General features: G+C 45.6%; 1 protein-coding gene across 5 annotated transcripts in view; it reads right to left on the bottom strand.

Moving 5' to 3' along the window:
* MATN2 (matrilin 2) overlaps nt 1–15511 on the bottom strand; it is a 177833-nt gene that overhangs the window by 150554 nt on the left and 11768 nt on the right. For all 5 annotated transcript variants that reach the window (XM_017504986.2, XM_017504984.2, XM_017504988.2 and 2 more), the window contains exon 2: nt 8333–8500. In XM_017504986.2, the coding sequence (XP_017360475.1) occupies nt 8333–8474 (142 nt within the window). In that variant the 5' untranslated portion in view covers nt 8475–8500. The remainder of the gene's footprint in view (nt 1–8332; nt 8501–15511) is intronic.

Below are 15511 nucleotides of genomic sequence, written 5' to 3'. Positions count from 1 at the left end.
ATCCCACTGCCCAGCCCTGCTTCACTGCCCGAGCCCACTGCCCAGCCCTGCTTCACTGTCTGCTCCCACTGCCCAGCCCTGCTTCACTGCCTGATCCCACTGCCCAGCCCTGCTTCACTGCCTGATCCCACTGCCCAGCCCTGCCGTGTTGCCCGATCCCACTGCCCAGCCCTGCCGTGTTGCCCGATCCCACTGCCCAGCCCTGCCGTGTTGCCCGATCCCACTGCCCAGCCCTGCCGTGTTGCCCAATCCCACTGCCCAGCCCTGCTTCACTGCCCGATTCCACTGCCCAGCCCTGCTTCACTGCCCGATCCCACTGCCCCATCTTGCTGTCCTGCTGTCCTGCTTGATCCTACTAACCACCCTGTGTCTCAAAACTTCTCCTTCCTTAGCTTCCAGAATATGGTTCTTCCTGGGCTTTCCTACCTGGAGAGAGTGAGGAAAAGCTGCAGATTTCATCAGGGTTCCCACACAGAAGGGGTGTCAGAGGAATTAGTGACATTACCACCTCCTAGATGAGACCTGAGAGATCATTGACTTCAACCTCCTTCATTTTTTTTTAATCAGTTTTGTCTTCTAATTACTCATCTGATAAAATAGTACATTCAAGAGTATGGCTGCCTTTCTCTTTGCTCCAAGGCATATCTGTCCCTAAGCCACGCATCCTTTCATTAAGGGGCTAGGGGTTGAGCACCTTTTCTGTCTAGTTTTGCAGAAGTCTTGACAAGTTTGCCCAAACTGCTTAAACTACCTGAGCCTCAGCTTCCTTGTCTGAAAATAGAATAGAACAATAATTACCTTGCAGTGTTTGCTCCTGCTGTGGATTAGGTAAGATAACACCTCCCAGCTCACAGTATGGGCTCAGTGAATGAGAGTTGCCTTTCATAGGTGCTATGAGAAACGGAAAATATCCAGTCCCTGTCTTGAAGAGATTTATAGTCTACTAATAGTAAAATGAGACAAGTGCAAAAAAAACCTAACGTGAATCCCTCTGTGGTAGGTATCACTATGACCCCGTGGAAGGTAAAGCAGACAGGGCGGGCACTTTGGCAGAGGACCTGTAGTGTGTGTGACCCCTCAAAGGAGGTCTTGCCTGGCTGGGAGAGGGAGGAGTCAGCATTTGACCTGGCCCTGGCTGAAAATGAGTCTTGCCTGGAGAAGGATATTCCAGATAGAAGGAATAGGATGGACAAAGCTCTGGAGAGCTCAAGAGAAGGAGACAAAAATTTTAATCATGGCAAAATGGCTTCAGGAAATGTAAGCTTCAATGGGTCAGACAGCCAGAGACTCTCATGGCTTCTGGCATCTGCTTTTCCTCCTTCACAGAGGAGGCCAACAAATGTCAATTAAAAGTATTATTTTGGAATGTAGAAATCCATTGGGTGGCAGGTAAGCCTTAAAAATGTAGGTTAGGGCCAGGCACGGTGGCTCATGCCTGTAATCCGAGCATTTTGGAAGGCCTAGGTGGGCAGATCACATGAGGTGAGGAGTTCCAAACCAGCCTGGCCAACACAGTGAAACCCCGTCTCTACTAAAAATACAAAAATTAGGCAGGTATGGTGGCATGTGCCTGTAGTCCCAGCTACTTGGGAGGCCAGACAGGAGAATCACTTGAATTCAGGAGGCAGAGGTTGTAGTGAGCCAAGATCATACCACTGCACTCCAACCTGGGCGACAGAGCAAGACTCTATCCAAAAAAAAAGAAAAAAGTTAATATCAACCTAGGTGAAAATTTCCATTAGCAACACAGAGCAGGCCATGCTTACATTTAATTCTCCAGGCATCCAACAACTTCACATTGCTCACTTAGGAAGTTTCAGCTCTTTTTATATGAAACGTATCACAATTTTATGAATATTTTGATGTCAGGTTTAGAGATATATAAAAAAATGAAAATAAGTGCCTCCTAATACACTGTGATTCCCCAAGAGCAGAATTTGGGGCTGTGTAAGGTGAATTCTGCCAGAAGCAATGGCTCACACTTGTAATCCCAACACTTTAGGAGACCAAGGAGGAGGGCTACATGAGGCCAGGAGTTTGAAACCGGTCTGTGCAACATTGCAAGACCCTGTCTCTACAAAAACATTAATTAGTTGGGTGTGGTAGTGCATGGCTGTAGTTCCAGTTACTTGGGGAGCTGGGTTGGGAGGATTGCTTATGCCAAGGCTGCCGCGAACTACGACAGTGTCACTGCACTCCAGCCTGGGCAACAGAATAAGACCCTGGCTTAAAAAAAAAAAAAGTGAATTCTTAGATTTTCTTCATTAGCTTTTAAGTAGTAAATTAGCAGTTATGGGTAAACATGCGTAAATTTACTGAATTCTGTGGTGTCTACCCTGGAACGCCTCTGGAATTCTTCCAGCAGTGTGTGTGGTGGGGTGGGGTGGAAGGGAGCTCAGGACCTACTATCCCCTCACCAGACTGCAGGGCCAACTTCCTTTTAAATCTTTGCCTTCCACTTCTAGAATTTATGCCACATTGCCACAAAATGCTCTCTTAAAACACAAACATAACTTGTGAGCGGCTAGTATTGATCCAAAGGGGAATCTATAATAGGGAAAGAAAAAGATTTCGAGGTTAGTTAGCAGAAATAAAATGAGCCAGGTTGGTAAATTTAGAAAAGGATGCACATGTAACAAGCCCTCATAAGACAGACCACCACTGGGGACCACGAGCTGGTGACTGTAGCGTAGATTGTGGAGTTGGGGGAGTCAAGAATACAGTAGGGACCAGGCACGGTGGCTCACGCCTGTAATCCCACCACTTTGGGAGGCTGAGGCAGGCAGATCACGAAGTCAAGAGATTGAGACCATCCTGGCCAACATGGTGAAACCCCGTCTCTACTAAAAATACAAAAATTAGCCGGGTGTGGTGGCATGTGCCTGTAATCCCAGCTACTCCGGAGGCTGAGGCAGGAGAATCGCTTGAACCTGGGAGGTGGAGGTTACAGTGAGCTGAGATCTCCCCACTGCAACAAAGCAAGACTCCGTCTCAAAAAAAAAAAAAAAAAAGAAATACAGTGGGAGTTTGGGCAATGAGGATAAGATTTCCAAAAAGGCTGATATACCCCACTGGTTCATCCTGGAGACAGGTCCAACCCCTCAGAGGACAGCGGTGTAACAAAGAGGAAAAGTGTGCACAAATGAAGCAAGCAGCCATTAGCCGTGGGTGGTATGCCTCCCAGTTAGCACCCCCTGGAGGAGGACCTAGGCAGGAGAGTGGAAAGGGATGGGTACCACCCACAAGGCTGGGCAAGGGGAAGAATCTGAAGTCCAAAGGGTTCTGGGTACAGCACACCCAGCTTCTCTGACTCTACCTGCCAGCGTTGTCCCCTGGAGGGGCCTTTGAGTTACAGCAGGTGCTCATTCCTTCTCCTGTTGCAGCCTGCTAGTTAGATCCCTGCCCTTTGCCACAACCCAGGAAGGTCGGGGCTGTCCAGAGAATACAGTCGGTACAAAGACAAAGTGACACACACTGTTGCCTGCTTAAAGTCCTCCACGGCTCCCACCCCTGCAAAAGGAAGCTCAAAATCTTCCTTGAAGCCCTCTAGGTCCTAAATGAGTCCTGGCTTATCTCCAGCTCAGATCACCTGCCTGGCAGACCCAGTGCCGGCCACATTGGAGCCCCACGGCCACACTCCATCCTCACGCTTCTGCCGCCTGCTGTCCCAGGGGGTTCTCCATGACCATGACTTTCACTGGGAACAATTCCCTTGAACCAGCCATTCTTAAGAGTGGTTTGGGGAATCCTAGGGGTCCCTGAGACCTTTTCAGAGGATCCATGAGGTCAGAACTATTTTCATAATAACATGAATGTTTGCCTTTCATACTGTCATTCTCTTGTGAGTATATAGAGAACAAAAAGTTGATTGATCTGGTTTTAGATTCCACATTGCCACTAACCTTTAAGAAACTACGCTGTCAAGTTTTGGTGTAGTATCAAAGAACATTTACAATTATATGAAAAGGCTATTAAAATACTCTTCCTTTTTCCAACTACATATCCACGCAAGGCCATTTTCATATAATCTAACCAAAACATTTCATGACAGATTGAATGGTCAAGAAATAACAGTCCAGCTGTCTTCTATTAAGCCAGACATTCAAAAAATTTTCAAAACTGTAAAACAGTGCCACTATTCTTTTTTGTGTGTGTGTGTGTGAGACAGGGTCTTAGTCTGTCACCCAGGCCGGAGTGCAGTGGCACGATCATGGCTCATTCATGTAGCCTCAGCCTCTGGGGGACAAGTGATCCTGCAGCCTAAGCATCTCAAGTAGCTGGGGACTGCAGGTGTGCACCACCACAGCCAGCTAAATTTTTTTTCCTTTCTTTTTTTTTTTTGAAACAGAGTTTTGCTCTTGTTGCCCAGGCTGGAGTGCAAGTGGTATGATTTCAGCTCCCTGCAGCCTCTGCCTCCTGGATTCAAGCAATTCTCCTGCCTCAGTTTCTGGAGTAGCTGGGATTACAGGCATGCACCACTACGCCCAGCTGTTTTTTGTATTATTAGTAGAGATGGGGTTTTACCACATTGGCCAGGCTGGTCTCAAACTCCTGACCTCAGGTGATCCACCCGCCCCGGCCTTCCAAAGTGCTGGGATTACAGGTGTGAGCCACCACACCCAGCCTAATTTTTTTATTTTTTATAGAGGCAAGGTATCCCTGTGTTGCCCAGACTGGTCTCAAACTCCTGGGCTCAAGTGATCCTCCCACCTCGGCCTCCCAAAGTACCGGAATGACAGACATGAGCCACTGCACCTGGCCAGGAAATATAGTTTTCTATACACATATAATTTGTTAACACATTCTGATTTTATTATTGTTATTTTTAAATTTCTGATCAAGTAGGAACCAATAGATCTAACCCACATAAACAAAAGCTCCCTTGATTGTCCTCAGGATTCTTAAAAAACAAACAAACACAAGTTCTTTGGGATCCTTAATCATTTTTGGCTGGGCACAGTGGCTCACGCCTAGAACCCCAGCATTGTGGAAGGCTGAGAGGGGAGGATCATTTGAGCCCAGGAGTTCGAGACCAGCATGGACAACATGGCGAAACCCTGTCTCTACAAAAAATACAAAAATTAGCCAGGTGTGGTGGCATGTGCCTGTAATCCCAGCTATTTGAGATGCTGAGGTTGAGGATTGCTTGAGCCCAGGAGGTCAAGGCTGCAGTGAGCCATAATCATGCCACTGCATGCCAGCCTGGGAGACAAAGTGAGACCTTGTCTTAAAATAAAATAAAATAAAAATAATTTTCAGTGTAAAAGGAAGGATCCTGAGACCAAAGCTTGAGAACCACTGCCTTATACCAAGCCTGCTCAGCAGGCAGAGTTGAGCTATGATGTAGCTATGCCTCTACTTTTGTAAACCAATTCGACCAAATTAATGATCTTTTCTCACGCCTGCCTCTTCCACTACGCTGTGCATCTCCTGATGATGTCCATGCATCTTAAATAATACTACCACCCCCCAACCAGCGTCTGGCACAGCGTGGAAATTCCAGATAAACGAATGAGGTAAGAGATAAGCCCATCTGGACAGACATGACAGGCTGCCGAGTGAACAGCCTACAGATGTTCACAGGATGGGTGGATAAACACATGCATTATTTTTTCAAACTGGCTCAGGTTGTTACTGAGACTCTGAATTGAATTTAAACATAAAAGATAAACATTTTTAAAACTCAGAAAGTTCAAATAAAAAATTAATCTAAGAAACAATTCTGCTGTTTCTACTCTGTTAAACTTTCAGGAACATACTTGCAAGCAAATAACCAGTAAAAACCCATCATGCCGGTGGATGCCATAACTACAAAAATGATTTGCCACTAAAAAATGAAGCATGGCCTGCGCCATATTCTGAACAAATAGCCAAAAAGCCAAGAGAAGCAAACATGCATAAAACACAAAGCACTGCATTATTCCAAGAATGAAGAGAAGGTCCTACCCTCGGGCAAAGGACTACCAATGAGCATGCTTTTCCGTCTTTGTTCCCGGTCAAAATAAGAACAAAAGCAGATTGCACTTGAGAAGCAGGCCACGGCTGTAGTGTTGGCCTTCTGGTTACATGACTGTCACTCCACCATTTTCATAGCCAAGCAGCCCTCTGGCATTTCTGGGAGCAGCCACTTGCACAGCTCATGGAGTAAAAACACCCACGCCCACTTCCAGTCTTTTTTTTTTTTCTTTTGAGATGGAGTTTCACCCTTGTTGCCCAGGCTGGAGTGCAATGGCACAATCTCAGCTCACCAAAACCTCCACCTCCTGGGTTCAAGCAATTCTCCCACCTCAGCCTCCTGAGTAACTGGGATTACAGGCATGCACCACCACACCCAGCTAATTTTGTATTTTTAGTAGAGATGGGGTTTCTCCATGTTGATCAGGCTGGTCTTGAACTCCCAACCTCAAATGATCCACACACCTCAGCCTCCTCCCAAAGTGCTGGGATTACAGGCATGAGCCACTCCATCTGGCACCACTTCTAATCTTGGGGTGGGAAAGAGGCTGTGTCCCATCCTCCTCATTTTCCCTGACACATTCTCTTGAAAAATAAGAAGGAATCAATGCTGGATGCAGGATTGATGCCTTTAGCAAAATGGGCTTCTAGGCAAAGGGGGATGACAGTGAATGCTGACAACCAGGGAAGGCGGGGGTGATGTGATTCTGTGTGTGTGCATCAGAGGGAGGAATGGAGGGAGAGAGACTTGGAGCCCAAAAAAGCAGTGTGCTTTTCCAGGTAAGTGTGTTGTGGCTTTTCCTGAGGCCAGCCCCATCAGAAACCCAACTGCGCAGTCACTGCTGATGATCTAGAAATCAGGTATCTTGGCCAGGTGTAATGGCTCATGTCTGTAATCCTGGCACTTTGGGAGGTTGAGGCAGGTGGATCACTTGAGGCCAAGAGTTTGAGACCAGCCTGGCCAACATGGCCAAACCCCATCTCTACTAAAAATACAAAAATTAGCTGAGCATGTTGTCCTGCCCCTGTAATCCCAGCTACTCAAGAGGCTGTGGTGGGAGAATCACTTAAACCCTGGAGGAGGAGGTTGCAATGAGTCGAGTTTGTGCCACTGCACTCCAGCCTGGGAACAGAGCAAGACAGTCTCTAAGAAAAACAAACAAACAAACAAACAAAAAAAAGAAAGAAATCAGGCATCTTCAGGGGTGTGTGTGTGTGTGTGTGTGTGTGTGTTAACACCTTGGAATTTGTTTTTTAAAATGCTCACTTAACATACTAAACACTTCCCAGTCCTTTTCACATTTGCAAAAGTCTTGTTTATATCACTGTGGAAACAAGGACTTTCAGGAACCTGGAAGGCCTATCCCTGGGGTCCTCGTTTAGTTAGCATCAATAAAGATTCTGACCTCTGAAAACACGGCTCTTTGGGTTCCTGTGGTCCCTGATTGTAATTTCAGATGCCGCTGAGGCTACCAGGTCACCGGGTAGTTCTCTCAGCAGCCTTTGTAAGGGGTCAGATTCGAGTGGCTAGCCAAAGTTACACATGTCAAATATAGTTTCAGAGAACTTCATAGAATGATAGTTGTTGTAAAGCTTTCACTTACTGTGTACCTAGAATTTATGTATATTACCTCATTTATTCCTCACAGAAATGTTCCAAGGTTGGCATTAACATTCCATTTTACAGATGCTAAAACTGAGCCTCAGGAAGGTTATATCACCTGTGTGTACACACCTGGAAAGTAGCAGAGGCAGGACTTGAACCCAGGTCAATGCCAAAACTCATTCTCTTTGCACTGCCCAGCCTTCCTATTGCCTGCACATGCCAGGCTTACCAAGGCCCTTGTTTAGAATCAGCTGATTTACGTGTATTCTGTGCGTCTTCATGACATTTCCTTTCTCTAGGAAACGTGGTCACTGGATCAGATGAATTGACCCCTGGCATTTTCCATTCCAATAACTTGATTCAGCTCACAATGTCGCACCACTCTTCTGGGCCAGCTCTTTCTTCCCTGCTGCTACGCAGGGAAGCATTAACAGATCTAGCTGGGCAAACCCAATAAAAAATTTTCATAACACCTTTGCCCAGATAGGTCCAACAACAAGGATATTTTCAGATGAGAAATCTTGCCCTGAATATTGGAGAAAAGTCATGAGCCTCAGATTCGATTGAAGGCTTCAAAAAAAGTTTATTTTGAAAGCCCATGTGCATCCTCAACTCTGGATGCATTCACCACCAGTGAGGACCCCAGGCCCAGCACATCCAGTGAGGACCCAGGGAAAGGAGAGCTTCTCCAACAGTCACCAATCCCTGTCCCTGAGCCCTCCCCTAGCCACCCCCGCCTGCCCACTTCTGGGGGTGGGCGCCGTCACTCACCCAGAAGGGCCGTCTGCGGGTGGGTCCGAGCGTGTCTGCCTCTAGCGACGGACCTCCCACGTGACCGCTCCCTGGCCTCGGCAGGGAGGAGGAGGATCTGTCCGAGGATCAGCAGAAAGCAGCCTGCGAGCATCTTTTCCATTTTCAAGATGAGCAAGAGGGGCAAGGCTGTGACAAACACAACAGGAGAAGGGGGCAGGGTGAGATTTCTGGGTCTCCCTGGACTCCAGGAGCTGTAGGCCCGCTGCCCCGCCTTTTCAGAGTTCAGACAGGCCAATTGTACTCAAAATGCCATTTGTGTGTTTGGCCTTTGAGAGCTTCAGTAGCCCCCGTTGGTTGGCTCTTCTTGGACACTCTGAACAGGGCATGCATAGTTGGAATTTTTCATCCCTTTAATCACTATAAGACTGAAAGGAAAACTTAAGAAAAATCTGTCCTGAAATTTCTTATCAGTTAAGTTCATTATCAATTACTCATAGTCACATTTTACATTTTGGATTTGAACAAGAAAAAACTATTCTATATCTGAGAGTTCCAAGTAACAATATTTGTTCAGTCTAATAATAGCAGATGGCATCATTTAGTTTATATAAATTATATACATAAAATTCATGGCTGGGTGTGGTGGCTCACACCTGTAATCCCAGCACTTTAGGAGGCTGAGGCGGGCAGATCACGAGGTCAGGAGTTTGAGACCATCCTGGCCAACATGGTGAAACCCTATCTCTACTAAAAATACAAAAATTAGCTGGGCATGGTGGTGCACAACTGAAGTCCCAGCTACTTGGGAGGCTGAGGCAGGAGAATCACTTCAACCCGGGAGGCGGAGGTTGCCGTGAGCTGAGATTGCCCCACTGCACTTCAGCCTGAGTGACAGAGCAAGACTGTCTCAAAAAAAAAAAAAAAATGTGTAGTTGACATAAAGTAGCCTCACATAGCCAGCCTCCCTGCCTCCCTGCCTCCCACATATATTTATTACAAGTGTTGGCACAGTGGTTATGGACTGGGACTCTGGTATTAGACTGAGGCCATGTGCCAGGCTCTATTCGAAATTCTTTACCTATAGTAACTTGCTCGACTACCTAATATTATTCCCTCATTCTCATAAGGCTCAGGAAGTTTCAGTGACCTGCGCAAGGTCACACACAGTTAGCAAGTGTCAGAGCCAGATTTCAAACACAGGGTCAAGGCTGGGTGCCATGGCTCATGTCTGTAATCCTAGTGCTGTGGGAGGCCTAGACAGGAGGATTGTTTGATGCCAGGAGTTTGAAACCAGCCTGGTCCACGTAGCAAGGCCCTGTTTCTAACAACAAAAAAAAAAAAAGGAAAAAAAAAAAAAAAAAAAGGTTAATTTATTTAAAAAGTTTAAAAAAAGGCCAGGCAGGGTGATTTACACCTGTAATCCCAGCACTTTGGGAGGCCAAGGTGGGCAGATCACTTGAGGCCAAGAGTTTGAGACCAGCCTGGTCAACATGGAGAAACCCCATCTCTACTAAAAATACAAAAATTAGCCAGGTGTAGGTGGCTCACGCCTGCAGTCCCACCTACTTAGGAGGCTGAGCCACAAGAATTTCTTGAACCCAGGAGGCAGAGTCTGCAATGAGCAGAGATTGTACAACTACTCTTCGAGCCTGGGTGACAGAGAGAGACTCTGTCTCAACAAAACAAACAAACAAACAAAAAAGTAAAAATTCAAACCCAGGACTAGCAGGTCAATTTTCCAATGCATTGATTAGTGGAAAACTCAATCATCTGAAAGGAAAATCCCCATAAATCAAATCATGGAAAGCCATAGTTGTTTCCCTGTCAGAGGCAGGGACAGGGCAGGGGTGGGGCAGGGACCATGTTTCAAACCTTATTTTAAAAACCTCCCTATTTCAGCAAGCTATTTGTTCAGCAAATTGCTTCCAGGAATTGACCTGGAAATGGACCTGGGGTTGTCAACCTTCAGAGTCCAGTTTTTCACAGTTGCTGTATTGAACTAGCTCACTATTTTTCATATAATCTTACTATACGTTAAGATTATATGAAAAATAGCGAATGTTTATTCAGCATCTCCTATGTACCAGGCACTGGGCCAAATGCCTTCAATGTATGAAGTGATTTAATTCATAGGGTAACTCAGAGAAGTTAAGTAACTTGCCCGAGGTTACATTGCTCATAAGAGGTAAAGTTCCAGAACCCACTAGCTCAGCAGTCCCCAATCTTTTTGGCACCAGGGACCGATTTCATGGAAGACAATGTTTTTTTTCTTTTCTTTTTTTTGAGACAGAGTCTCACTCTGTCGCCCAGACTGGAGTGCAGTGGCGAGATCTCGGCTCACTGAATCTTTGCCTCCTGGGTTCAAGTGATTCGCCTCCTGGGTTCAAGTGATTCTTCTGCTTCAGCCTCTCTGGTAGCTGGGATTACAGGTGCCCACCATCATGCCTAATTTTTGTATTTTTAGTAGAGACAGGGTTTCACCATGTTGGTCAGGCTGGTCTTGAATGCCTATCCTTGTGATCCGCCCACCTCGGCCTCCCAAAGGGCTGGGATTACAGGCGTGAGCCACTACCCAGCAGACAATTTTTCCACAGACCCGGCTGTGGGGGTGGTTTTGGGATGATTCAAGCGCATTACATTTATTGCGCACTTTACTTCTATTATTATTATACTGCAATAGATAATGAAATAATTATCCAGTTCACCATAATGTAGGAATCAGTGGGAGCCCTGAGCTTGTTTTCCTGCAACTAGATGGTCTCATCTCGGGGTGACAGGAGACAGTGACAGATATCATCAGGCATTAGATTCTCACAGGGAGTATGCAGTTCACAGTAGGGTTCACATTCCTTTGAGAATTTAATGCCTTAATTTGTGCAGCAGCAATTAAAGAAAAAAAAGAATCTAATGGATCTCATGGTGCTGCTGATCTGACAGGAGGCAGAGCCCAGGCGGTAATGCAGGTGATGGGGAGCAGCTGTAAATACAGATGAAGCTGAGCTGGCCCACTGCTCACCTCCTACTGTGCGGTCTGGTTCCTAACAGAACACAGACCAATTCCATGGGGTTGGGGATCCCTACACTAGTTCATTACAAACAAATAACTACTTTCCTCACGCCCCCCCTTTTTTTTGAGACGTAGTCTCGCACTGCAGCCCAGGCTACGGTGCAGTGGCATGATCTCTGCTAACTTTGCAACCTCCGCCTCCCAGGTGCAAACAATTCTTCCACCTCAGCCTCCTGAGTAGCTGGGATGACAGGCACCCGCCACCACACCCAGCTAATTTTTGCATTTCTAGTAGAGATGGGCTTTCAGTATGTTGACCAGGCTGGTCTCGAACTTCTGACCTCATGATCTGCCTGCCTCCGCTTCCCAAAGTGCTGGGATTACAGGCGTGAACCACTGTGCCCTGCTCACCCCGCTTTTTAAACCATTTAATCTCTCTCTCTTTTTTTTTTTTTCTTTTGAGTCAGGGTCCCACTCTCATCCAGGCTAGAATGGAGTGGTGTGATCATGGTTCACTGCAGCCTCAACCTCCCAGGCTTGAGTGATCCCCCCACTTCAGCCTCCCAAGTAGCTGGGACTACAGGCATGAGCCAACACACCCAGCCTATTTAAACTCTTTACTAATTAGATTGGTCCCTTTTCATAGCTTTAACTCTGAGATTCCTTCTGAACAAAGGAAGAAAACTTAAAACATCTTGCCTCTTTCTCAAATCCTGAACTTACTTACTATTTACTTTCAAGCTGCCTTGCTATTTAACATCTTGGGGTTTTTTTTAGGGGTTGGGGGACAGGGTCTCACTCTGTCACCTAGGCTGGAGTGCAGTGGCACAATATCTCACTGCCTCTTGGAACTCCTGAACTCCAGTGATCCTCCCACCTAAGCCTCTGAGTAGCTGGGACTTCAGGTGTGCGCCGTCCTCACCTTATTTTACAAAACACTATTCAGTGTGTTGCATCATTTATACGTGATTTATTATTTTATTGCTATTCCCGTTTCTCCAAACTGAGCAGACAAAAAGTCTAGGCTTATTTGTTTCAAAATGTATACAACATGCTCTCAAGGCCCATTTGCACTTAAACACTTGGAATATGATGTGGTGTGTGATCATTTCCAAAAAACATGCACCGTTGCATGTGGTTTGGGTTTACTGGGGATTTCAAGAAATGTTTGTACTTTCAAGTCACCGTTGCTAACCGAAAGGCAATGAGGATAGCTGAAGAGTGAGGATTTAAAAATAAAGCAGTGCTCGATTCGGCAGTACATCTACTAAAATTGGAACGATACAGAGAAAAATAAAGCAAAATAATGCTAGCTGTCTAACCCTGAGAAGGTTGCTTACCCTCTCTTACCTCAGTTTCCTTATCTTTAAAATGGAGATAACAGTAGACGTAATTGTTATATTGAATAAATAGGTTCGTATTTAGATGCGTTTAAAGCACTTCGAACACTGCCTGGCATATAGTAAGTGCTGAAGAAGCATTAGCTATTTGTTGTTGTTGTCGTCGTTATTATTTGGAGACAGAGACTCACTCGTTGCCCAGGCTGGAGTGCAGTGGCACAATCTCGGCTCACTGCAACCTCTGCCTCTCAGGTTCAAGCAATTCTTATGTCTCAGCCTCCCCAGTAAATAGAACTACAGGTGTGCTACACCATGCCCAACTAATTTTTTGTATTTTAGTAGAGGCAGGGCTTCACCATGTTGCCCAGGCTAGTCTTGAACTCCTTGCCCACCTCGACCTCCCAAAGTGCTAGGATTACAGGCATGAGCCACTACACTCAGCCTGTTCTTGCTGTTATTATTATTGGTATTATTCTGTAATCAAACCAATTAATAGTATATTCTGTTGGCCAGGCACAGTGGCTCACGCCTGTAATCCTGGAACTTTGGGAGGCCAAGGAGGGCAGATTACTTGAGGTCAGGAGTTTGAGACCAGCCTGGGCAACATGGCAAAACCCAATCTCTATAAAAAATACAAAAATTAGCTGAACAGGGTGGGACACACCTGCAGTTCCAGCTACTTGGGAGGCTGAGACTGGAAGGCTGCTTTGATCCCGAGAGGTCGAGGGTGCAGTGAGCCATGATGATGCCACTGCACTCCAGCCTAGGCAACAGAGTGAGGCTGTGTCTCCAAACAAACAAACAAACAAAATGCAATAGCATCACAAGTCACAGACTAGTAGAAAATATTTGTAAAATATGTATCTGATCGATTATTTCTATTCAGACTATATAAACGCTTTTTTTTTTTTTTGAGATGGAGTCTTGCCCTGTCACCCAGGCTGGAGTGCAGTGGTTTAATTTTGGCTCACTGCAACCTCCACCTCCTGGGTTCAAGTGATTCTCCTGCCTCAGCCTCCTGAGTAGCTGGAAGTACAGGTGTGCACTAGCACATCTGGCTAATTTTTGTATTTTTAGTAGAGATGGAGTTTCACTATGTTGGCCAGGCTGGTCTAGAACTACTGACATCAGGTGATTCACCCGCCTTGGCCTCCCAGAGTGCTAGGATTATAGGTGTGAGCCACCTTGCCCAGCTAGGACTATATAAACTCTTATCACTCAAGAAGAGGACAAACAACCCACTTCAGAATGCGCAAGAGATTTGAACAGTCACATTACCAAAGAAGATATCTGGATGACAAATAAACATACGAAAAGATGTTCAACATCTTTAGTCATTAGAAAAATACAAATTAAAAGCACAATAAGAAGATGCCACAACAAATCCACTAGAATAAATAAAATTAAGAGTATAATAGTGACCTGGGAATATGAAAAAATTATTTTAAAAAATTTTAGTGGCTCAAGCCTGTAATCCCAGCACTTTGGGAGGCCGAGGTGGGTGGATCACGAGGTCAAGAGATCCAGACCATCCTGGTCAACATGGTGAAATCCCGTCTCTACTAAAAATACAAAAAACATTAGCTGGGCATGGTGGCGCGTGCCTGTAATCCCAGCTACTCAGGAGGTTGAGGCAGGAGAATTGGCTGAACCCGGGAGGCGGAGGTTGCGGTGAGCCGAGATCGCACCATTGCACTCCAGCCTGGGTAGCAAGAGTGAAACTCCGTCTCAAAAAAAAAAAAAAAAAATTTTAAAGACTGTTATAACCAAGTGTTGGTGAGGATGTGAAGAAACTGGAACCTTAGCTGGGCACAGTGGCACATACTCAGAATCCCAGAACTTTCAGAGGTCAAGTGATCCCTTGAGCCCAGGAGTTTGAGACCAGCCTGGGCAACATGGCAAAATCCCATTGCTACAAAAAATACAAAAATTACCCAGGCATGGTGGCACAAAGGAAGAAAACTTAGAACAGCTACTTGGGGGCAGGGCTGAGGTGGTAGAATCACTTAAGCCCAGGAGGCTGAAGCTGTAATGAGTCAGGATCGCCGCCACTGCACGCCAGCCTGGGTGACAGAGCAAAACCCTGCCTCAAAAAAAAGAAAATCTTACAGTGACTTGAAAACTAACATGAACTCTTCTAAGAATAATTTTAATATAAAATATTTTTAAAGAAAGTAAATTAAAAATAATAAATTTTAAAAAGGAATTATGATATTAGTTGTGGGCTTGTAAAAAAGATAAATAGGCTGGGTGTAGTGGCACATGTCTGTAATCCCAGCACTTTGGGAGGCCGAGGAGGGCAGATTACTTGAGGTCGGGGGTTCAAGAGCAGCCTGACCAACATGGAGAAACCCCATGTCTACTAAAAATACAAAACTAGCAAAACTCCATCTCAAAAATTTTAAAAAGGGTAAATAATAACGGCTGGGCATAGTGGCTCACGCCCGTAATCTCAGTACTTTGGGAGGCTGAGGTGGGTGGATCACCTGAGGTCAGGAGTTTAAGACCAGCCCGGCCAACATTGCAAAACCCTGTCTCTACAAAAAATACAAAAAAATAACCAGGCATGGTGGCACATGCCTGTAATACCAGCTACTCGGGAGGCTGAGGCAGGAGAATTGCTTGAACCTGGGAGGTGCAGGCTGTAGTGAGCCGAGATTGTGCCATTGCCCTCCAGCCTGGGTGACAGAGTGAGACTCTGTCTCAAAATAAATAAATAAATAAAATAAAATAAAATAAAAGATAAATAATAAGGAATGGGGAAAAGGATACAATATAGATACCAACATAAAATCAGTATGGCAATATTAATACCAGACAAGATAGATTTTTTTTTCTTTTTTTTTCTTT

This window comes from Cebus imitator, unplaced genomic scaffold, assembly GCF_001604975.1.
Source record: "Cebus imitator isolate Cc_AM_T3 unplaced genomic scaffold, Cebus_imitator-1.0 Scaffold331, whole genome shotgun sequence".
Lineage (NCBI taxonomy): Eukaryota > Metazoa > Chordata > Mammalia > Primates > Cebidae > Cebus > Cebus imitator.
The sequence above is the reverse complement of the archived record's forward strand: the minus strand, read 5'-3'. Positions and strand labels throughout refer to the sequence as shown.